Below are 16195 nucleotides of genomic sequence, written 5' to 3' on the forward strand. Positions count from 1 at the left end.
CTTGCAGTTGGGGGATGTGTCACCAAAGGGCTCGTTAACAAGCCCAACACCCTAACAAGCCAAGTCTCTAGGGGTGATGGTTCTTAATTGCTTGGCTCTCCTGTGGTTAATTAGCAAGATTTCAGAAGTGTGGCCAAAGGGAGAAGGTTTCAGTAATTACTACAGAAGGATCACTTCTTTCTTGAGGCCTCTTTTGTTCTCCAATCCCACGCCCAGCCACATCAGTGGTCTCTGATGGACACTGATCCAGAGCTTTCCAAACGCAGTTGGCTGTGCAGTGAAGTCAAGACACTTTGTATTCAACACCTCGTGGGCATCCTTCATCTCCATGTCACTGTTTCTCTCATCAGCCACCTGGGAGCCAGAGCAGCCCCTTTAAGAGCAGAGCTTTCTGTGCTCAAGGCTGTGGCTGCACAGTGTGGCCCCTCACACCAATGCCTCTCAGCTTTGCTTGGGTCCACGTTACCTCTGCCAACATCCACGTTGCACACTGGAGAGCCTCAAGCAGACAGAAAACACGTTGTTGTGGCCAACACCGATCCTAAAGTGCCCCAAAGCACCTCCCATCCCCTACTCTCTTTGTCTTTGGGCACAGCTGGTCACATGCTGTGTTCATGAGCTCCCTCCAGTCACAGAGGGAGACAACACAAGTGACATAATCTCCTTTGAACAGCCAAATCCATGACAGCCCCAAAATATTGGGGCCCCAGGAATCTCTTCCAGCAGACACTACAGCCTTTCCATCACAGAATCACAGAATCACAGGAGTTGGAAGGGTCCTTGAGAGATCATTGGGTGCAACCTCTGATCATCATCAGATCATTTTTCATTCACTGTGGAGCACAGTGCATGTGCCTCCACAGGGCAGGGCTGAGCATGGTCTCCTCTGGCTTTGGACTCCTTGGGTGCAATTGTTGAGTCTTCCCTTTCCAGTCAAGGCAGAGAAATCCACTGTCTCCAAGCACACGTGCCTAAAAGCTTCATGCCAGAGGTTGAACCTTCTGACAAGAGATACAGAGCAACTGTCAGGAAGGAAATGAAAGAGTTTTGGATCATCATCATCAGTTCCCTCACACCACTGTCCTGTTACTTCTATTAGTGACAGTGCCACTAATTGCCAGCTGTCCCTGAGAGCTGCTTTCTTTTCTCTTGGCTCCCAAACTCAGCCTGTGCAGGTTCTTGCCCTGGGAAGTGGTGGCCTCCAGCCAGGGCCAAACCACCACAACTAGGGATGGGACTAATAATGGACAGCTGGTGATAGGGGTCTATCACAGGCTGCCTGATCAAGGGGAGCCTGCTGATGAGGCCTTCCTCCTCCAGCTGCAGGAGGCATTGCAGTCACAGGCACTCATCCTGATGGGGGACTTTAACCACCCAGATATCTGCTGGGAAAATCACACAGTGACCTGCAAGGGACGCAGGAGACTCCCGGGGTCCATAGATGAGAACTTCCTGGTTCAGGTATTGGACAGACCGACCAGAGGTGATGCACTGCTGGACCAGGTGCTCACCAACATGGGGGAGATCATTAAAGGTGTTAAGATTGGAGGCAGCCTGGGCTGCACTGACCATGCCCTGGTTGAGTTTGTGATCTTGAGGAATGTGGGCCTGGCAAAGAGTGGGATCAGGAGCCTGAACTTTGGGAGAGCACTTGGGCTGGAAGAATCCCAGACAGGGACTGGGAGAAGAGCTCCTTGAGGGCAGCCCTGCTGAGAAGGACCTGGGTGTCATGGTGGATGAGAAACTTCACATGAGCCAGCAGTGGCTCCTGCAGCTTGGAAGGCCGATGGTATCCTGGGCTCCATCAGAAGAGGGGTGGCAGCAGGGACAGGGAGGTGATTGTCCCTCTCTACTCTGTCCTCATGAGGCCCCATCTGGAGTCCTGTGTCCAGAGCAGGGGCCCACAATACAAGGAAGATGTGGGGCTGTTGGAGAGGGTTCAGTGGAGGCCACAAAGATGATCAGAGGGCTGGAACACCTCCACTACGAAGAATGGCTGAGGGAGTTCAGCCTGGAGAAGAGAAGGCTGTGGGGGGACCTCATTGCAGCCTTCCAGTCCCTGAAGGGAGCAGAGAAACAGGAGGGGAAAAAGCTTGTTGAAGGCAGAGACTGGCAGGACAAGGAGGATGGAGTGAAACTGAAGGAGGGAAGGGTTAGATGAGATATTAGGGGGAAGTTCTTTCCAGAGAGAGTGGGAGGGGCTGGAACAGGCTGCCCAGAGAGGGGGTGGATGCTCCGTCCCTGGAGGTGTTCATGGCCAGGTTGGATGCCCCCTTGGGCAACCTTGTGCAGCTCCAGGCCTGGAGGTTGGTGGCCGTGCCTGTGTCAGGGGGGTTGAAACTCTGTGATCCTTGGGGTCCCTCCCAACCCAGACCATTCTATGACTGGATGGATGGATAGACGGATGGATGGATGGATGGATGGATGGATGGATGGATGGATGGATGGATGGATGGATGATGGAAAGGAAGAGAAGGCCCATTGGCCACACTGTGAGTAGAAGCCAACCTCCCCTGTCCCCTCCAGCCCACCGCAGGGTGTTCTCATCTCTTCCTCAGCCGTGTGATGAAACAACCAGACACACACACACCCCTCTTCCTTACTGGGGGACCTCCTGCCAGTGCCACCCTTCCTGCCACCTCCTCCCCCACACACAAGGGGACAATTTAAGGTCCATGGTCCTTCCCCACACCGCAGATACTCTTCCTCCCCTGCGGTTTTCCTCCCTCCTTCCTCTTGCATGAGTGTTTCCTGCCCGGAGCTGGGTGGAGGGGAAGTGACACTGAGCCGTCACCGGCCACCACCCGTGTCAGGGACACAGAAGGTCCACCACCCGGGCCAGGACCTCTGGGAAGGGGCATGTGAGTCCCCAAGGTACAGGAGGGAAGGTGGGTGGGGTGGGAGGTCATTGCAGAGGAGTGGGAGGGACACTGAAGAGACCTGGGACACGTTGGCTAGAACATGACTTGTTGGTTTGGTGGGAACACGTGGGGGTGTGGTGTGAGCTCACTGGGAGGTCTGGGGGGAAACTGGGATTCCCTGAGGGTGGAAACTGGAAGGAAAATGGGTGGGGTGGTGGCCCACTGTGAGGTGTTTCTGGGTAACTGGGGGTCTGCATGGACAACTGGGATGTCTGGGGGGGTCAACTGGGAGGTTGGAGGTGTGGAGGTGAGTGGGAGGGTGGCCCAGTTGGAGATGGGAGGGTGCAACTGGGAGGTCTGGGGGATGCCAAGGTAGGAAGATCCTGGAGGGTTAAAAGAGGCAAAGGAGGACACCTCAGAGAGGGGGAGGAGGAAGGAGGGGTGTGAGGTGGAGGCCTGGGGTGGGCAGGAGGTGGGGTGGAGGGATGGGAGGTGGGGCAAGAGAGGGGTGGAGAGAAGGATGGATGGACGGATGGATGGACAGACGGAGGGAGGGAGGGAGGGAGGGAGGGAGGGATGGATGGACGGATGGAGGGATGGATGGATGGATGGATGGATGGATGGATGGATGGATGGATGGATGGATGGAGGGAGCCCTGTGTTTTCTCTGGAAGATTCTGTGTCCCCATCTCCCCACAGCTCCTCCCCACCCACCATGATGTCCTCGTCCCCTCCTGCCAACACCTTGTCACCCCCTAACACCACGGCCACCCGCATCCCCGGCGCGGCGGTGGGGATGACCCTGCTGGGGGTGGCGGTGGCCGTGGGGCTCCCCGGGAATGCCGTGGTCCTCTGGAGCTATGCCGCCGCCCACAGGCGCACTGTCCCCGTCCTCCTCATCTTCCACCTGGCCGTGGCCGACGTGGTGACCCTCCTCACCGGGCCCATCTACCTCCAGGCCTTGAGCGTCGGCCAATGGCAGATGGGCTTGGCCGTCTGCCGCGGGTGTCACTATGTCTGCGCCACCGCCATGTACGTCAGCGTCTTCCTCATCGCCCTCCTGGGTCTCCACCGCTGCTTGGCGGTCTCCAGGCCGGTGGCAGCGGTGGTGACCCCAGGGGGCCACGCCAGGCGATTGGCTCATGGGATGGCAGCCCTGACGTGGCTGGTGGCTTCCATCTTGGCCATCCCATCCATCGTCTTCCTGCGGGTGGAGGAGGGGCACTGCCAGCGGGTGCACAGCACGAGGGGCTGGTTGGTGGCCCACAACCTCTTGGAGACCACTTTGGGTTGGGCCCTCCCGTTGGCCACCATGGCCATTGGCTATGGGTTACTGGTGCGCCGCTTACGCCAGACCCACCTGTCCCGGCGCGGTCGGACCTTCCGGCTGGTGGCCGCCGTGGTGGTGGCCTTTGCTGTCTCCTGGGGACCTTACCACCTGGCCAGCTTGCTGGAGGTGGCAGGGGTCCTACAAGGTGGTGGTGGGACTTTGGAGGCAGCCTCCAAGGTGATTCGGCCACCGGCCACTGCCTTGGCCTTCCTCAGCAGCGCCATGAACCCCCTCCTGTACGCCTGTGTGGGGTGGGGGCTGCGCCACAGTGCCAGCGGGGGTCTCCTGCCTCGGCTCCTGGACATCTCAGCCATTGCTGGCAGCTCCCGAGGGACCATGGCCAAGGGGACCCATAGTGGGGGGAGGAGCTGGAGGGGGGAGGGAAGGACAACAGTGGTAGAGGGGGGGACAACCATGGAGGAGGAGGAGGGGGGTGGGGAGGGTGGGATGGGGAGGGCGTGATGGGGAAGCGGGTGGGTGGACACAGCGAACACCCCAACACAACCCCAACACACAACTCAACACATCTCAACACATCCCTTCCCTCTGTGTGGAAGAGTGGCTACGTGAGAAGCAAGGCCATGGCTCTATGGAGCAATTGTTCAAGCAGTCTCCTGTGTAACTTATTAGTACGAGTAGGCCTTGCACCATCCCAACGCAAATGATAGAGAAGAAGGTCAGTATTTTGATAGCGATGTTACACAGGAACAAGGTGTAGAAACAAGACGTATGTTTCAAGGATCTGCTGTTCCTGAGGATGAGAAAGAAGCAACGTTCCCAGACCGCAAGATGAGTGATGTAACCTTTAACCAAGAACCAATCAGGTTGTAACAATTATAATATGCATTAGTGACAATTAATATGTATTAACGATAGTATAAAAGAAAGCCGTTAGCCATAATAAATCGAAGCCTGCTGATAACTCATATTGAGCGTATCCTTGACTTCCCTCCATCACAACAAATGATGCCCAAACAGGGACCTGAAAGACGGTGAGAACGGACCTGATAGCAGGCGACTGCGGCCACAGCCCCACGGAGAGTGAGTGAGGTTCCGGTCCTGTGCAGCCCAGGAGGCACAAGAAGAAAAGGCAGCTTTGTATCTTCAGGGCAGATCAACTACCTTCGCGCTCAGGCGACCGTATAGATGGGTCCTGCTGGCCACGCACCACCGGAGTCTGTGGAAAAGGCTGCTACAGTGCACGGGGTTAAATGGCTGACAGACAGTGGTGTATGATTTATTAAAATGCTTTTTAGAAAAGCGTAATGCTCCTGGTATAGATTGTAAGAGGGAGCTCAAGAAAAAAAAAACAACCAAACACATAGCAGCCGTAGCGTCTGCTCAATTATAAAATCAAGGGGATAAGCCTGGAAAGTTAGTCTTGGAAAGCGATTATGTACCTACCGCCCCAACTCGACTATCAGTAACAGCTGAACCACTTAAAACATCAGGGGCTTGTGAGGCACCAGTACCCTTTGCCCCACCACTGACAAGCATGGGGAATACACGCTCGATAAAAAAGGCGAAGTGGTACTGAAACTCCTCCACAATCTGCTGTCTAAGAGAGTGACTAAAAATTATGAAAAGTCTTTAAAACCCCTCCTTTTTGTGGAGTGAAGAAAGAAAACTGATAACAAGCCTTGACAGCGCTTTTGATTTACCTACTTGGGATGCTATTGGAGCTCAAATCCTTGACAAACCCTCAGTTCGGGCGAAAGAAACTAAGTCGTTACTAACTCTCTGGAAATTAAGTAAAAGGACTTTAGCGGAATGTGTAGCTGCTACTTCAGCCTTTGCAGCTTTAGCACCAGTTCTGGATTCTACAGAACCGATTTAAAAAGGGATAAAATCTACTATGAAGAATGTGTTTTTGTTTCTGGGTGCTCTTTCACCTACCCCGGTTACTGTGCTAAGTAATAATGCCGTGTTATCAGACCAAAGTGATAAATCTGTCAGAACTGAGTGGGAAGAGGAGTGAGTAGTGCGCGTAAATCTGCCACCACGGCCTGCGCCGCTCCCCCACTATTATACCTTTGGAAGGAAAAATGTGGAAACAAACGTACAACCGACTGCCTTTAGTATCTGCTTACCTCTAACTTTTACTGAGCCTAAAAACACCCCATGAAGCAGTTGAAAATGTTAACTGGCATCAACAACTTCAGCCTGTCCTTGAAAAGCTGAAAAAGCAGAGCAGGCGATGGCATGCCCTGCTGGGAAAGGGTTTGCAGAACTGCCCACTCACCCACCCGAAAACCTACTGAGAGAGAGAGACTACCTATATGAAGAATCACCAACTAAGGCACCGAGCAGTGTTGCCCCCATGGACAAGGAACCTCAGCAGTGGGACAAGAATCCTATGGAGATGGACAACTATCAGCTTCGACAACCATCAGGTCAGGGACACATTCCATTTCAATATCCACCACTCCCACCCACACCTCATCAATCCCCAGCGAACTCATCAATCCATCACTGTCTCCTGACGCCCAAGACACTCTGCAGAGGCTGCTCATCCCAGCCTGGGCATGTAAGATGGCATCAGAACGGGAAAAATGTTTACATCAGGGTATTTTGATTCCTACTCACTTGCGGAACTTACTGGGGAAAAGTTTATGTGAGACTAAGTGGGTGGTGGAGAGAGTTCAAGGAACTCCCTCAAGTCTCGGAGGGAGGTGGATGGAACACGGGACTGTGTGGCGGGTCCTTGCGCTCCACCAGGTCCAAGTGCTGTCTGTCACAGAACAGTTTGGTACCTCCAATGGTGAACCATGCAGGAGGTTTAAAAGAAGGCTTGGAAAAAAAAAAGGGGGGGGGGGGGGGGAAGAGAGAAAAGTCAATGTCAAGTGTTATTAAGAATGAATTTACAGGTACTAACTTGGGAAGGAGATCTGCCTGTGTCATTACAGATACGGGAGCCAAGTGGATAAAGCTGTGGATCCAGAAGAAATCGAGCTTGCATGAACCAGGACGAGATCCTGATCCCAGTAACTGAAGTCAAGTGTTCCAACTGCAGCCACAGTGGACTATGAACTTTGCTGTGGGATATTTTGAATGATCTGACAGTCTTTGAAAAATGCATGTGTTTGTGCTAAATGAAAATTAGGGAAATAATGATTTCTGAACAGCCTAAGGTCACAGGTTGCAATCGGTGCCTGTAGGAAAACGTGAGGCTGATGTTATCTGCACTCCTGACACTCCTGATTGGCAAAACAAACAAATGCAACAGCAAAGGTATCAAGGCACTTACAATTGGTTTCATGACTGGGGAATTTCAGGATGCATATTGTCAATGGTCAAATTTGGATTATTGGATTTGGTAATTATGGTACTTGTCTTACAGTTACTGTCATGTTCATTGAGTGTTCTGCAAAGGGCCCTTGCAGAGACCTCAAAAAGCAGTTCTTGTAACACAGACACTAAAAAGGAAAAATTGGCAAGGAGGACAGTGGGCCTGCCGGCGGCCTGGCTCTCCTCTCAGAAGACAATATCCTTGAACTCTCTCCCTAGCGATGTTACACAGGAACAAGGTGTAGAAACAAGAGGTGTGTTTCAAGGATCTGCTGTTCCTGAGAATGAGAAAGAAGCACCGTTCCCAGACCGCAAGATGTGTGATGTAACCTTTAACCAAGAACCAATCAAATTGTGACAATTATAATATGCATTAGTGACAATTAATATGTATTAACGATAGTATAACAGAAAGCCGTTAGCCATAATAAATGGAAGCCTGCTGATCACTCATATTGAGCGTATCCTTGACTTCCCTCCGTCGCTCGAAAGAGGCAACATTTCCCCTTCCTTCAACTCCTGGGGCTGACGGTTTTCAGCCTTTTCCTCCAGAACAAACCAATGTCCTGGGACCCCTAAACCCCCAGAGATGGACCAAGTGGCCCTGACTCAGACGTACAGTTCCCCAGGCTCTGGTCGGGGTTGTCTCACTGCCTCAGCAACGGTGGTCACACACAAAGACAGCAGCACTTTTTGGGAGGGGAAACACTTCCTGAGGTGCCAAACCTCGCTGGGTGCTGTTCCCCAGCACAGGCTGCTGGGAGAGGCGCTGGTCTGGGAACAGCCACTTCTAGCACCTGCACCCAGGCAGGGATGCGGAGGGGGTTGAGTTCCCTTCACCCTCTTGTACCTGGGTCCTGCTTAAAGCTTCATTTTATGACTGTGGACATTGGTGCCTGCAGGCAGAACTTCAGCTCCTTGTGTGGGGTATGGGGCCACAAGTCACACTCCCATAACTGAATTCTGAAACTGGGAAAGGGTCGGGTCTTGATCAGCCTGGTGCACCTGGCAGCTCGGTTCCACCCAGTGAGCAACTTGTCTTTCTCTGGGGGTTTAGTGAGGCAGAATGTGGAGGGGAATGGGTGGGACCTCAAGTCCTGCACAGAAATGATAATTCTCTAAGAAGGGAACTTTCCATTCTTTTCATCAGCCAGCTGCAGCCAGCAACTCGTTTCCATCCCAAGAGCAACTTCTCCTTCTGAAAGGTATTTACAATATTTCCTTTCATTCACAGTCAGTAATGGAGTTGGGATAATTCCTGGAGAGGGGTAGTGGGGCAGAGCAGGGACTGAATAGAGGAGCCGTATGCAGTCCTGTCCTGCCCTTGAGCACCGGTTTCATGTGCTGTTAGGGTGCTGGTGCAGGGGCTCTTGGGATTTCGGAGCCAATTTGGGGTAGGGGCAGCCCTTCTTTGCCAGATCTCTTTTGTGACACCCATTGCCCTCCTCTGCTTCCCTTCCTCTCCCTCCTTTCCGGTGCAGCTGCAGATGTGGCTCCCGGTGAGCCCCGGCGGCCTCCTGAGGTATTGGGTCACTCTCCACATGCTCCAGCTGGGATCAGGTAGGAATCCTGCAAGTCTGGTGGGGGGGTTTTGCCCACACCATGTGGCAGATGTGGGGCAGGGAGCTGCTGTGGGGCAAGAAAAGCCCAGCTCAGAGCTCAGCCATGCATGCTTTTGCTTTCCATTGGCTGTTGTGTCTCTCAGCGGGCCTTGCTGGGGTGGAGGTTGTTTTCTGGAGGAGGGCTCCTCTCCTGGGAAACCTCCTTCTCCTTCCTGTCCTCTCGCTCCAGTTTCCCTGGAGTCTCTGGACCACGGGAGGGCAAAGCAACACCCACAGCATGGAGCGCGCCCAGCTCATGCCAAGCTCACCCCTGGCCTGCAACACCCTCAATTAACGTAGGCGCCATCTCCGTGTCTCTGTGTCCTTCTCCATGTCCAAGCTGACTTCAGAGTGGTGGGGCCACGCCATGCTCTCCGTGGCACCGTGGGGCAGGACGTTGTGCTGCCGTGTCACTTGTCCCCAGCCGTGGAAACTCAGAGCTGGGACATCAGGTGGATCCGGCACAGGGTCTCTGAAACGGTGCACCACTACCGACATGGGGAGGATGTGTCCAGGGACCAGATGAAGGAATATGTTGGGAGGACAGAGTTGGCCAGAGATGGTCTCTCCAATGGAAGCCTGGACTTGCGAATCTCTGGGCTGAGACCCTCTGATGATGGTCAGTACGTCTGCACTGTGACCCATGGTGACTCTTATGAAGAAGCTACGGTATATCTGGAGGTTTCAGGTTTGTGTCTGATGCAGTGTTTGCAGGGGTGGTCATGGTATTCTTGGGCTCATATGTCCCTCCTAGACCCATGTCCCATCTCTTGGTACCCCAGGGGAGCTGGCACGGTGTCTGTCAGCCTTGGGGGGGTGCAGATGCTGCCTGGAGGTGCTGAAGCTGGGCAGCTCAGTCTTGCTGTGCTGGGAGGTTTGGGGGGAGATCTGGGGCTGTTGGGCATCAATGCTGGGTGGTTGTTGCACAGGCTGGGGTGAGTTTGGTGGGAGCTGTGGTCAGTCTGCTCAGGGATGCGGTTGTGGCCTTGGAGCTGAGCCCATCCCTCCCTGACCCCAACCCCGGGCTCTTCCCCAGCCACAGGCTCTGTCCCTCAGCTCTCTCTGGAGGGTTACGAGGCCGGAGGCATCCGGGTGCTGTGTCGATCGGCCGGATGGTTCCCGCAACCGGAGGTGCTGTGGAAAGACCCCAACGGGCACCGTGTCCCCTCGGTCTCCCAGAGACGTTCCCCTGATGCCAGGGGCCTGTTTGACACCGAAGACGCCATCGTGGTGACAGGGACCAGAGAGGGGAACTGGTCCTGTGTGGTCAGGAACAGCCGCCTGGCCCAGGAGCAGGAGGCGTCCCTGCGCATCTCCGGTGAGACGGCTGCAGCCAGCCCCTGCGGCGCTGGAGCAGGGCGGGGAGTGGCTGCCTTGCTTGGAGCAGCTTTGTTCTGGGCTTGGTTTGCAGTGTGGGGGTGTGGGGGCACGGGAGGACTCTGTCCCCTTGAGGCCAGGTCTCACGGGACAAGGTCTGGGAGGTGTGGGGTGGGGGTCTCTGGGTCCTTCTCCCCATGGACATCAGTGTAAATTGGTCCCTTTCCCTGTGGATCTGTTTGTTTCCCAGCTCCCTTTTTCCGTGATGCCCATCCCTGGATGGTCGGTCTGGGCGTGCTCCTTGTGTTCTTGTTTGGGTTCCTTGGCCTTGCTACTTATCTCTGGAAAAGGAAAGGTACGTTTGCCCCCCAGGGACATGTTGCCTTCATTAAAAAGCTCTTTGGGAAAAGGACTAAAAGGGACGAGGTCACGATGGGGTGTGGGATGGAGGTCAGGGAGCATGGCCAAAGCACCTGGCTGGTGGGAATGTGCCAGAGACCGTCTTGAACTGTTCCCACTGAGGACGCAAGCTGCTCTCCTGACTTTCTCTTCCTCTGGCTTTGCTTTTCAGTACTGCTGTCCAGAGAGCTGGGTGAGTCCTTCTGGCCCCTTCTACCAGAACAACCTCCTGTCACAGGATGCCCAGGGAGGGACTTGGCTTTGGGTAGTTCCTAACATTAGGGATTAACTCCAGAGAGCTTGAGTCTGCTGATGAAGGATAGGCTGTCAGGGAGCCATTCCAGGGACCATGGCAGTTTTGTCCTAATCCCCAAAGAGGATTTTGGGATCAGGCTGATCTCTGTTCCTGTGGGAGGAGCCATGGGGAAGTAGTTGTAATCTTTTTTTGGTTTTGTTTGCACCGAAACGAGATGCAGCACTGGGTGAGTCTGGTAGAGGGACCCATTCCTGGGGTTTGGTGGCTTTCTGAACTTCTCAAACTGCAATTTGAGTCTGCCCCAGTTCTCTGTGCTCTTGAAGTTATGGGATGAATAAGTGTCCCAACTGTTCAAATATTTCTTTTTCCTTGCTTTCCAGAGGAACGAGATGCAGCACTGGGTGAGTCCCTCTTTGATAGCTGTGGGGTCCTGTTCTGGTGCTCTGTGCTCAGCCTTTTCCCTCCTCTCCCATCCTCTCCATCCCTGCATCCCTGGGGCTGGGAAAGCCCAAGGTGATGTTCCTGGGAGGGTGGGCAGCTTGTGGAGACAACACAGGGATGGAGCCTTTGACCTGACCAGAGTTGCTGGGGACCAGCTCAGGGATTTGATCAGCTCTCCTCTTTCCTTGCAGTCTGGAGAAAGTTTCTGCTTCCCCAGAATCCAGGTAATTGGATGTTTGGTTGCTGCTCTGAGTGGTTCTGCTCCCTTTCCTCATATACAAGGGGCATGTGGACTGGCCTTCTGCGTAGGGCTGGACACACCTCGGTTTGTCTGTGACCTCCATATCCCAGACCACGGCACTGGCCTGTTCCCCTGCTGTGTTCTGGCCTGTCCTACTCTTTGTGAGCTCCATCAGTGGGGCCAAGAGGGGCCATCTCCCCCCTGACACCCCAGGCACTGCCCAGACCCAACTGCTGCGCCCCCCATCCTGCTCCTCTGCGCTGGGGATGCAGTCCCACTGGCGCCTGTTCCCACGGGACCGAGCTCAGCTGTGACTGTGCTGGGTCTGGCTCTGGGATGGGATCTCTTGGAGGAAAGAGATGCCCTGCAAGGCAGATCCTGGCCCCAGGGGGGTGAAACCTGCCCAGCGCTGAGCTCTGCCCCTGATGCTCTGGCTCCTCCTGTCCCTGCAGACGTGGTGACCCTGGATCCCAACACGGCTCATCCCGAGCTTGTCCTGTCAGAGGATGGGAGACGTATGACAAGGGGAAAAGCCCGTCAGATGCTGCCTGACATCCCTCAGAGATTTGACACACGACGCTGTGTACTGGGCCGGGAGGGGTTCAGGGAGGGGAGGCACTGCTGGGAGGTGGAGGTCAAGGGGAAAGTAGGACCTGATTCACGGTGGGCTCTGGGGGTGGCCAGGGAGTCTGTGAACAGGAAGGGCTATATGTACCTGAGTTCTGAAGCAGGGATTTTTGGGTTGAGGCATTCTAAAAGGCACTTTGAGTCTCTAACCTTTCCTCATTCCTCTTTGTCACTGTCCCCAGTTCCCAGCAGATTTTGGGTCTGTTTGGACTGCCCACGGGGGCTGGTGACTTTCATTGATGCTGACAGTAGGGTCGAGATCTTCACTTTCCCACCAGCCTCATTCAGTGGAGAGACCATCCGCCCCTGGTTTTGGTTAGGGACTGAGGGAACTGAGCTGTGCCTCAGGGACAGCACCTCCTCCTCCACTTCCACTCTCCCAGCAGCCCTGCAGAGCCCCTGCCCTTCTGCAGACACTGCCCACACTCCTCTCCTCCCTGCCACAGAAACAGAAGTCCTCAGCCCTGCCCCAGCCCATCCTGCCCAGGCAGAGCAGGATGGGACTCAATAAAGGTTTGCCTGTGAACAGTCTGGCTGGGGGAGGTCTTGGGTTTTTTTTTCCTGATTCCTGGCTGCTGCTGAAGGGGATTTGCAGTGGACTTGGAGCAGTGCTTGGAGCAGGAGCGTGGGGGCAGCTCCTGGCAGGGTGAGCACGGGGCAGGGGGTGGGAGGTGGGGGGCACTCGCAACTCAGGCTTCCCCTTGTCTTGTTCTGGTGAGCCCCCAGCTCTGCCAGCACCATATGTCCTTGGGATGCCCCTGCTCTTTCTGCATCCTTCCATGCCACACAATCCTGTTGAGATCAAGCCTGAGGTGTGCTTCTGTCATGGTTTAGCCCTGGCTGGAGGCCAGATGCCCACCAAAGTCAGTCTATTACTCCCCTTCTTAGTTGGACAGGGGAGAAAATATATTTTAAGAGGCTCAGGAGTCAAAATAAGGACAGGGAGAGATCATTCTGTTACCCACAGCATGGGCAAAACAGACTCAACACAAAGTGAAGAGCGAAACTACTCTATTACACTACACTACAACTACAAAGAACAGAGAAGAAACTGGATTTGAGAGCATGACCAGATCTTAAAACAAACATAACCAGATCTTAAAACACTTTCCCATTCCTGTCTTAGCAGACTTTAGCCATGATCTTGCTCCCTTCTTCCCCCTGCTCGCAGTACAGGGGGGGCAGGGACTGGGAAACAATGGGGTTCTCGGTTACTTCTTCATGAGCTGTTTTCCTTTTCCAGATCTTAAGACACCTCTAACCTCCCTCCCCACTCCCTTCTTAGCAGACTTCACTCTAGTCATGATTTCACTCCCTTCTTTCCCCAGCTCACAGCACAGAGGGGCAGGGACTGGGAGATGGGGGCTTCGCTCAGTCCCTTGCAAGTTGGTTTCCCTCTCGGCCGGGGTGTGTGTGGGAGCCATTCACTCTACACCCTCCCCCTGCTGCACCGCAGGGTCTCACCCACAGGAAATAGTCCTCAAAAAACTTCTCCAACTTGAATCCTTTCCCCAGGGCTTTATCTATTCACCAGCTGCCCTGGCATGAGTCACTGCTATGGGTGCAGTCATAAATCACAGTGTCTCTCAGTCCCAGTCCTCTGTGGGGTCACCAGCCTCCCCCCAGAAAACCTGTTCTGGTGCAAATCTCTCACTCATCTCTGTGTCTCTGTTTCTCCTCATGGCTGCAAGTGCTGGCAGGGGGTTGTTCCAATGTAGGGTCACAGCATCCTCTCTATGCCTCCACCAGCTCCATCCAGCATGGAGCCCCTCCACGGGCTGCAGGTGGGGTCTTGACCTTTTCCATGGGTTTCTCCAGGGGCTGCAGGGGCATCTTTCTCTCCGGCACCTGGGCCACCTCCTCCCCCGCACTTCTCCGGCCTTGGTGTCTGCACAGCTCGTTACATCTTCTCACTCCCTTCTCCAGTGGCAAAATGCAGCTGCTTCCGGGTTGCTTTCTCCTCTATGTGATTCTCAGAGGCACTATGGGTATCTCTAGCTGCGACTTTGGCCTTGAATTGCCCGAAGTTTACACTGAGGCTGGCAGAAAACTGTACCTGCTGCTTACAAAAAACATCTCAGCAGCACGGCCTCACAAAACTGCAACACCCTCCATCGGGTTCCCAATGCATGAGCCATGCTGAGCAGTGCCCAAAGCCCACAGTCCTCCATCCCAGTGGGACAGTGGCATCCCTGCAGCCACTCCTGCCCCTTATCTTATGACCCAGCAACTCTAAAGCCACTTGAACCAGAGTGCAAAGCCTTCTTCATCCACCCAACTGCCCCAGAAACCGAATGGGAGACAGCTTTCCTCCCTGCTCACTCCCCTCCTGGACCACAGCTGGGTCCCATACTGGGACCAGTAGTGTTTTGTATCTTCATCAATGACATCAACATTGGGATCAAGGGCACCGTCTGCAAGTTGCAGGTAACACCAAGCTGAGCAGAGGGTCAACATGCCAGAGGAACAGGATGTCATCCAGAGGGACCTGGACCAGCTGGGGAGGTGGGCCCATGCAAGCCTTATGGAATTCAACAAGGCCAAGTGCAAGATACTGCACTTGGATCGGGGCAATCCTCACTCCCAATACAGGCTGGGGGATGATGTGATAGAGAGCAGCCCTGCAGAAAAGCACTTGGGGCTCCATAACACAATTCATCCTGGGCTGCATCACAAGAAGTTTGGACAGCAGGTCAAGAGGTGATTCTCCCTCTCTGCTCTGCTGAGACCCCACCTGCAGTGCTCTGGAGCCCTGAGCACAACAAGTATATGGACCTCTTGGAATGGGTGCAGAGGAGATCACTAGGAAGATGATCAGAGGACTTGAGCACCTCTCCTACAAAGACAGTCTGAGAGAGTTGTGCTTGTTGAGCCTGGAGAAGAAAAGGGGGGAACTCAGAGCCCCTTTCCAGAACCTGGCACAGGTTTCCAGAGAGGTGTTGGAGGCCCCATCCCTGGAGGCATTCAAGATCAGGCTTGATGAAGCTCTGAGCAATGTGATGTAGTGAAAAGTGTCCCTGCTCACTGCAGGGGATTGGACTAGCTGACCTTTGAAGGTCCCTTCCAACCCTGGGGAGCCCTGTGAAGAGGGTGAAAGGGGGGCAGGAGCTGCTCTCCCTGAGGCACAGCTCTGTGCCCTCTGTCTCCACCCAAAACCATGGTCAGATGGTCTCTCCACTGAATGAGGCTGGTGGGAAAGTGAAGATCTTGACCCCACTGTGACCATCGATGAAAGTCACCAGCCCCCATGGTGACCCAGACTCTGCCGGGGACCCAGGTTCAGGGCTCTACCTGCCTCTTCTCACCACTCCACCTCTGAAGATGAGCCCAAGGACTCATCCAAAGCAGGCTTTGGTAACAAGCATCCTGCATGGCTCCACCATGGGTTTCTCCATGGGCTGCAGGGGAATCTTTCTCCCCAGCAACTGGGGCACCTCCTCTCCCCACTTCCTCCCTGGCCTTGGTGTCTGCACAGCTCCTCAGATCTTCTCAGCCTCTTCTTTGGTGGCAAAGAGCAGTTGCTTGTGGATTTTTTCTCCTAAATGTCATTCACAGAGGTGCTGTGACATCATTGACAGGCTCAGCCTTGGTCAACGCCAACTTCAACCTTGATCCCGCCTGGTTTTGGCTCTGTTGGACCTGGGGCAAACGTCTAGCTTCTTCTAGCACCCCCCCAGCAGCCCATCACCTCCACCAGAACCCCACCACCCAAACCAAAACTGTGGCTTTATTTGAGACTCTGGGGCTCTGTAGGAGGATGCAGGACTTGACCTGCTAACCTGGGGCGGGGCCTCAAGTACAACCTAGAGAGAGAAATTCTATAAACAGCAAATT

General features: G+C 54.4%; 3 protein-coding genes across 3 annotated transcripts in view; 2 read left to right on the forward strand and 1 right to left on the reverse strand.

Moving 5' to 3' along the window:
* LOC311202881 (butyrophilin subfamily 3 member A2-like) overlaps positions 1-12872 on the forward strand; it is a gene marked incomplete at both ends in the record, with an annotated part of 70624 nt that extends 57752 nt beyond the window's left edge. Inside the window, 5 exons of the mRNA XM_084277529.1 lie at positions 9421-9768; positions 10117-10398; positions 10648-10752; positions 11685-11717; positions 12187-12872. Of these exons, the coding sequence (XP_084133655.1) occupies positions 9421-9768; positions 10117-10398; positions 10648-10752; positions 11685-11717; positions 12187-12872 (1454 nt within the window). The remainder of the gene's footprint in view (positions 1-9420; positions 9769-10116; positions 10399-10647; positions 10753-11684; positions 11718-12186) is intronic.
* Positions 1-16195, reverse strand: part of LOC311202952 (class I histocompatibility antigen, F10 alpha chain-like) — a gene marked incomplete at both ends in the record, with an annotated part of 133247 nt that overhangs the window by 101824 nt on the left and 15228 nt on the right.
* On the forward strand, positions 3577-6169 carry LOC311202884 (leukotriene B4 receptor 1-like; the record flags this gene model as incomplete). Its single annotated transcript, XM_084277532.1, has 2 exons — positions 3577-4546; positions 6126-6169. The coding sequence occupies 2 exons, from the start codon at positions 3577-3579 to the stop codon at positions 6167-6169; spliced, it is 1014 nt and encodes a 337-aa protein (XP_084133658.1).

The sequence above is a fragment of the Gallinula chloropus genome, assembly GCF_964237585.1.
Source record: "Gallinula chloropus genome assembly, chromosome: 32".
Lineage (NCBI taxonomy): Eukaryota > Metazoa > Chordata > Aves > Gruiformes > Rallidae > Gallinula > Gallinula chloropus.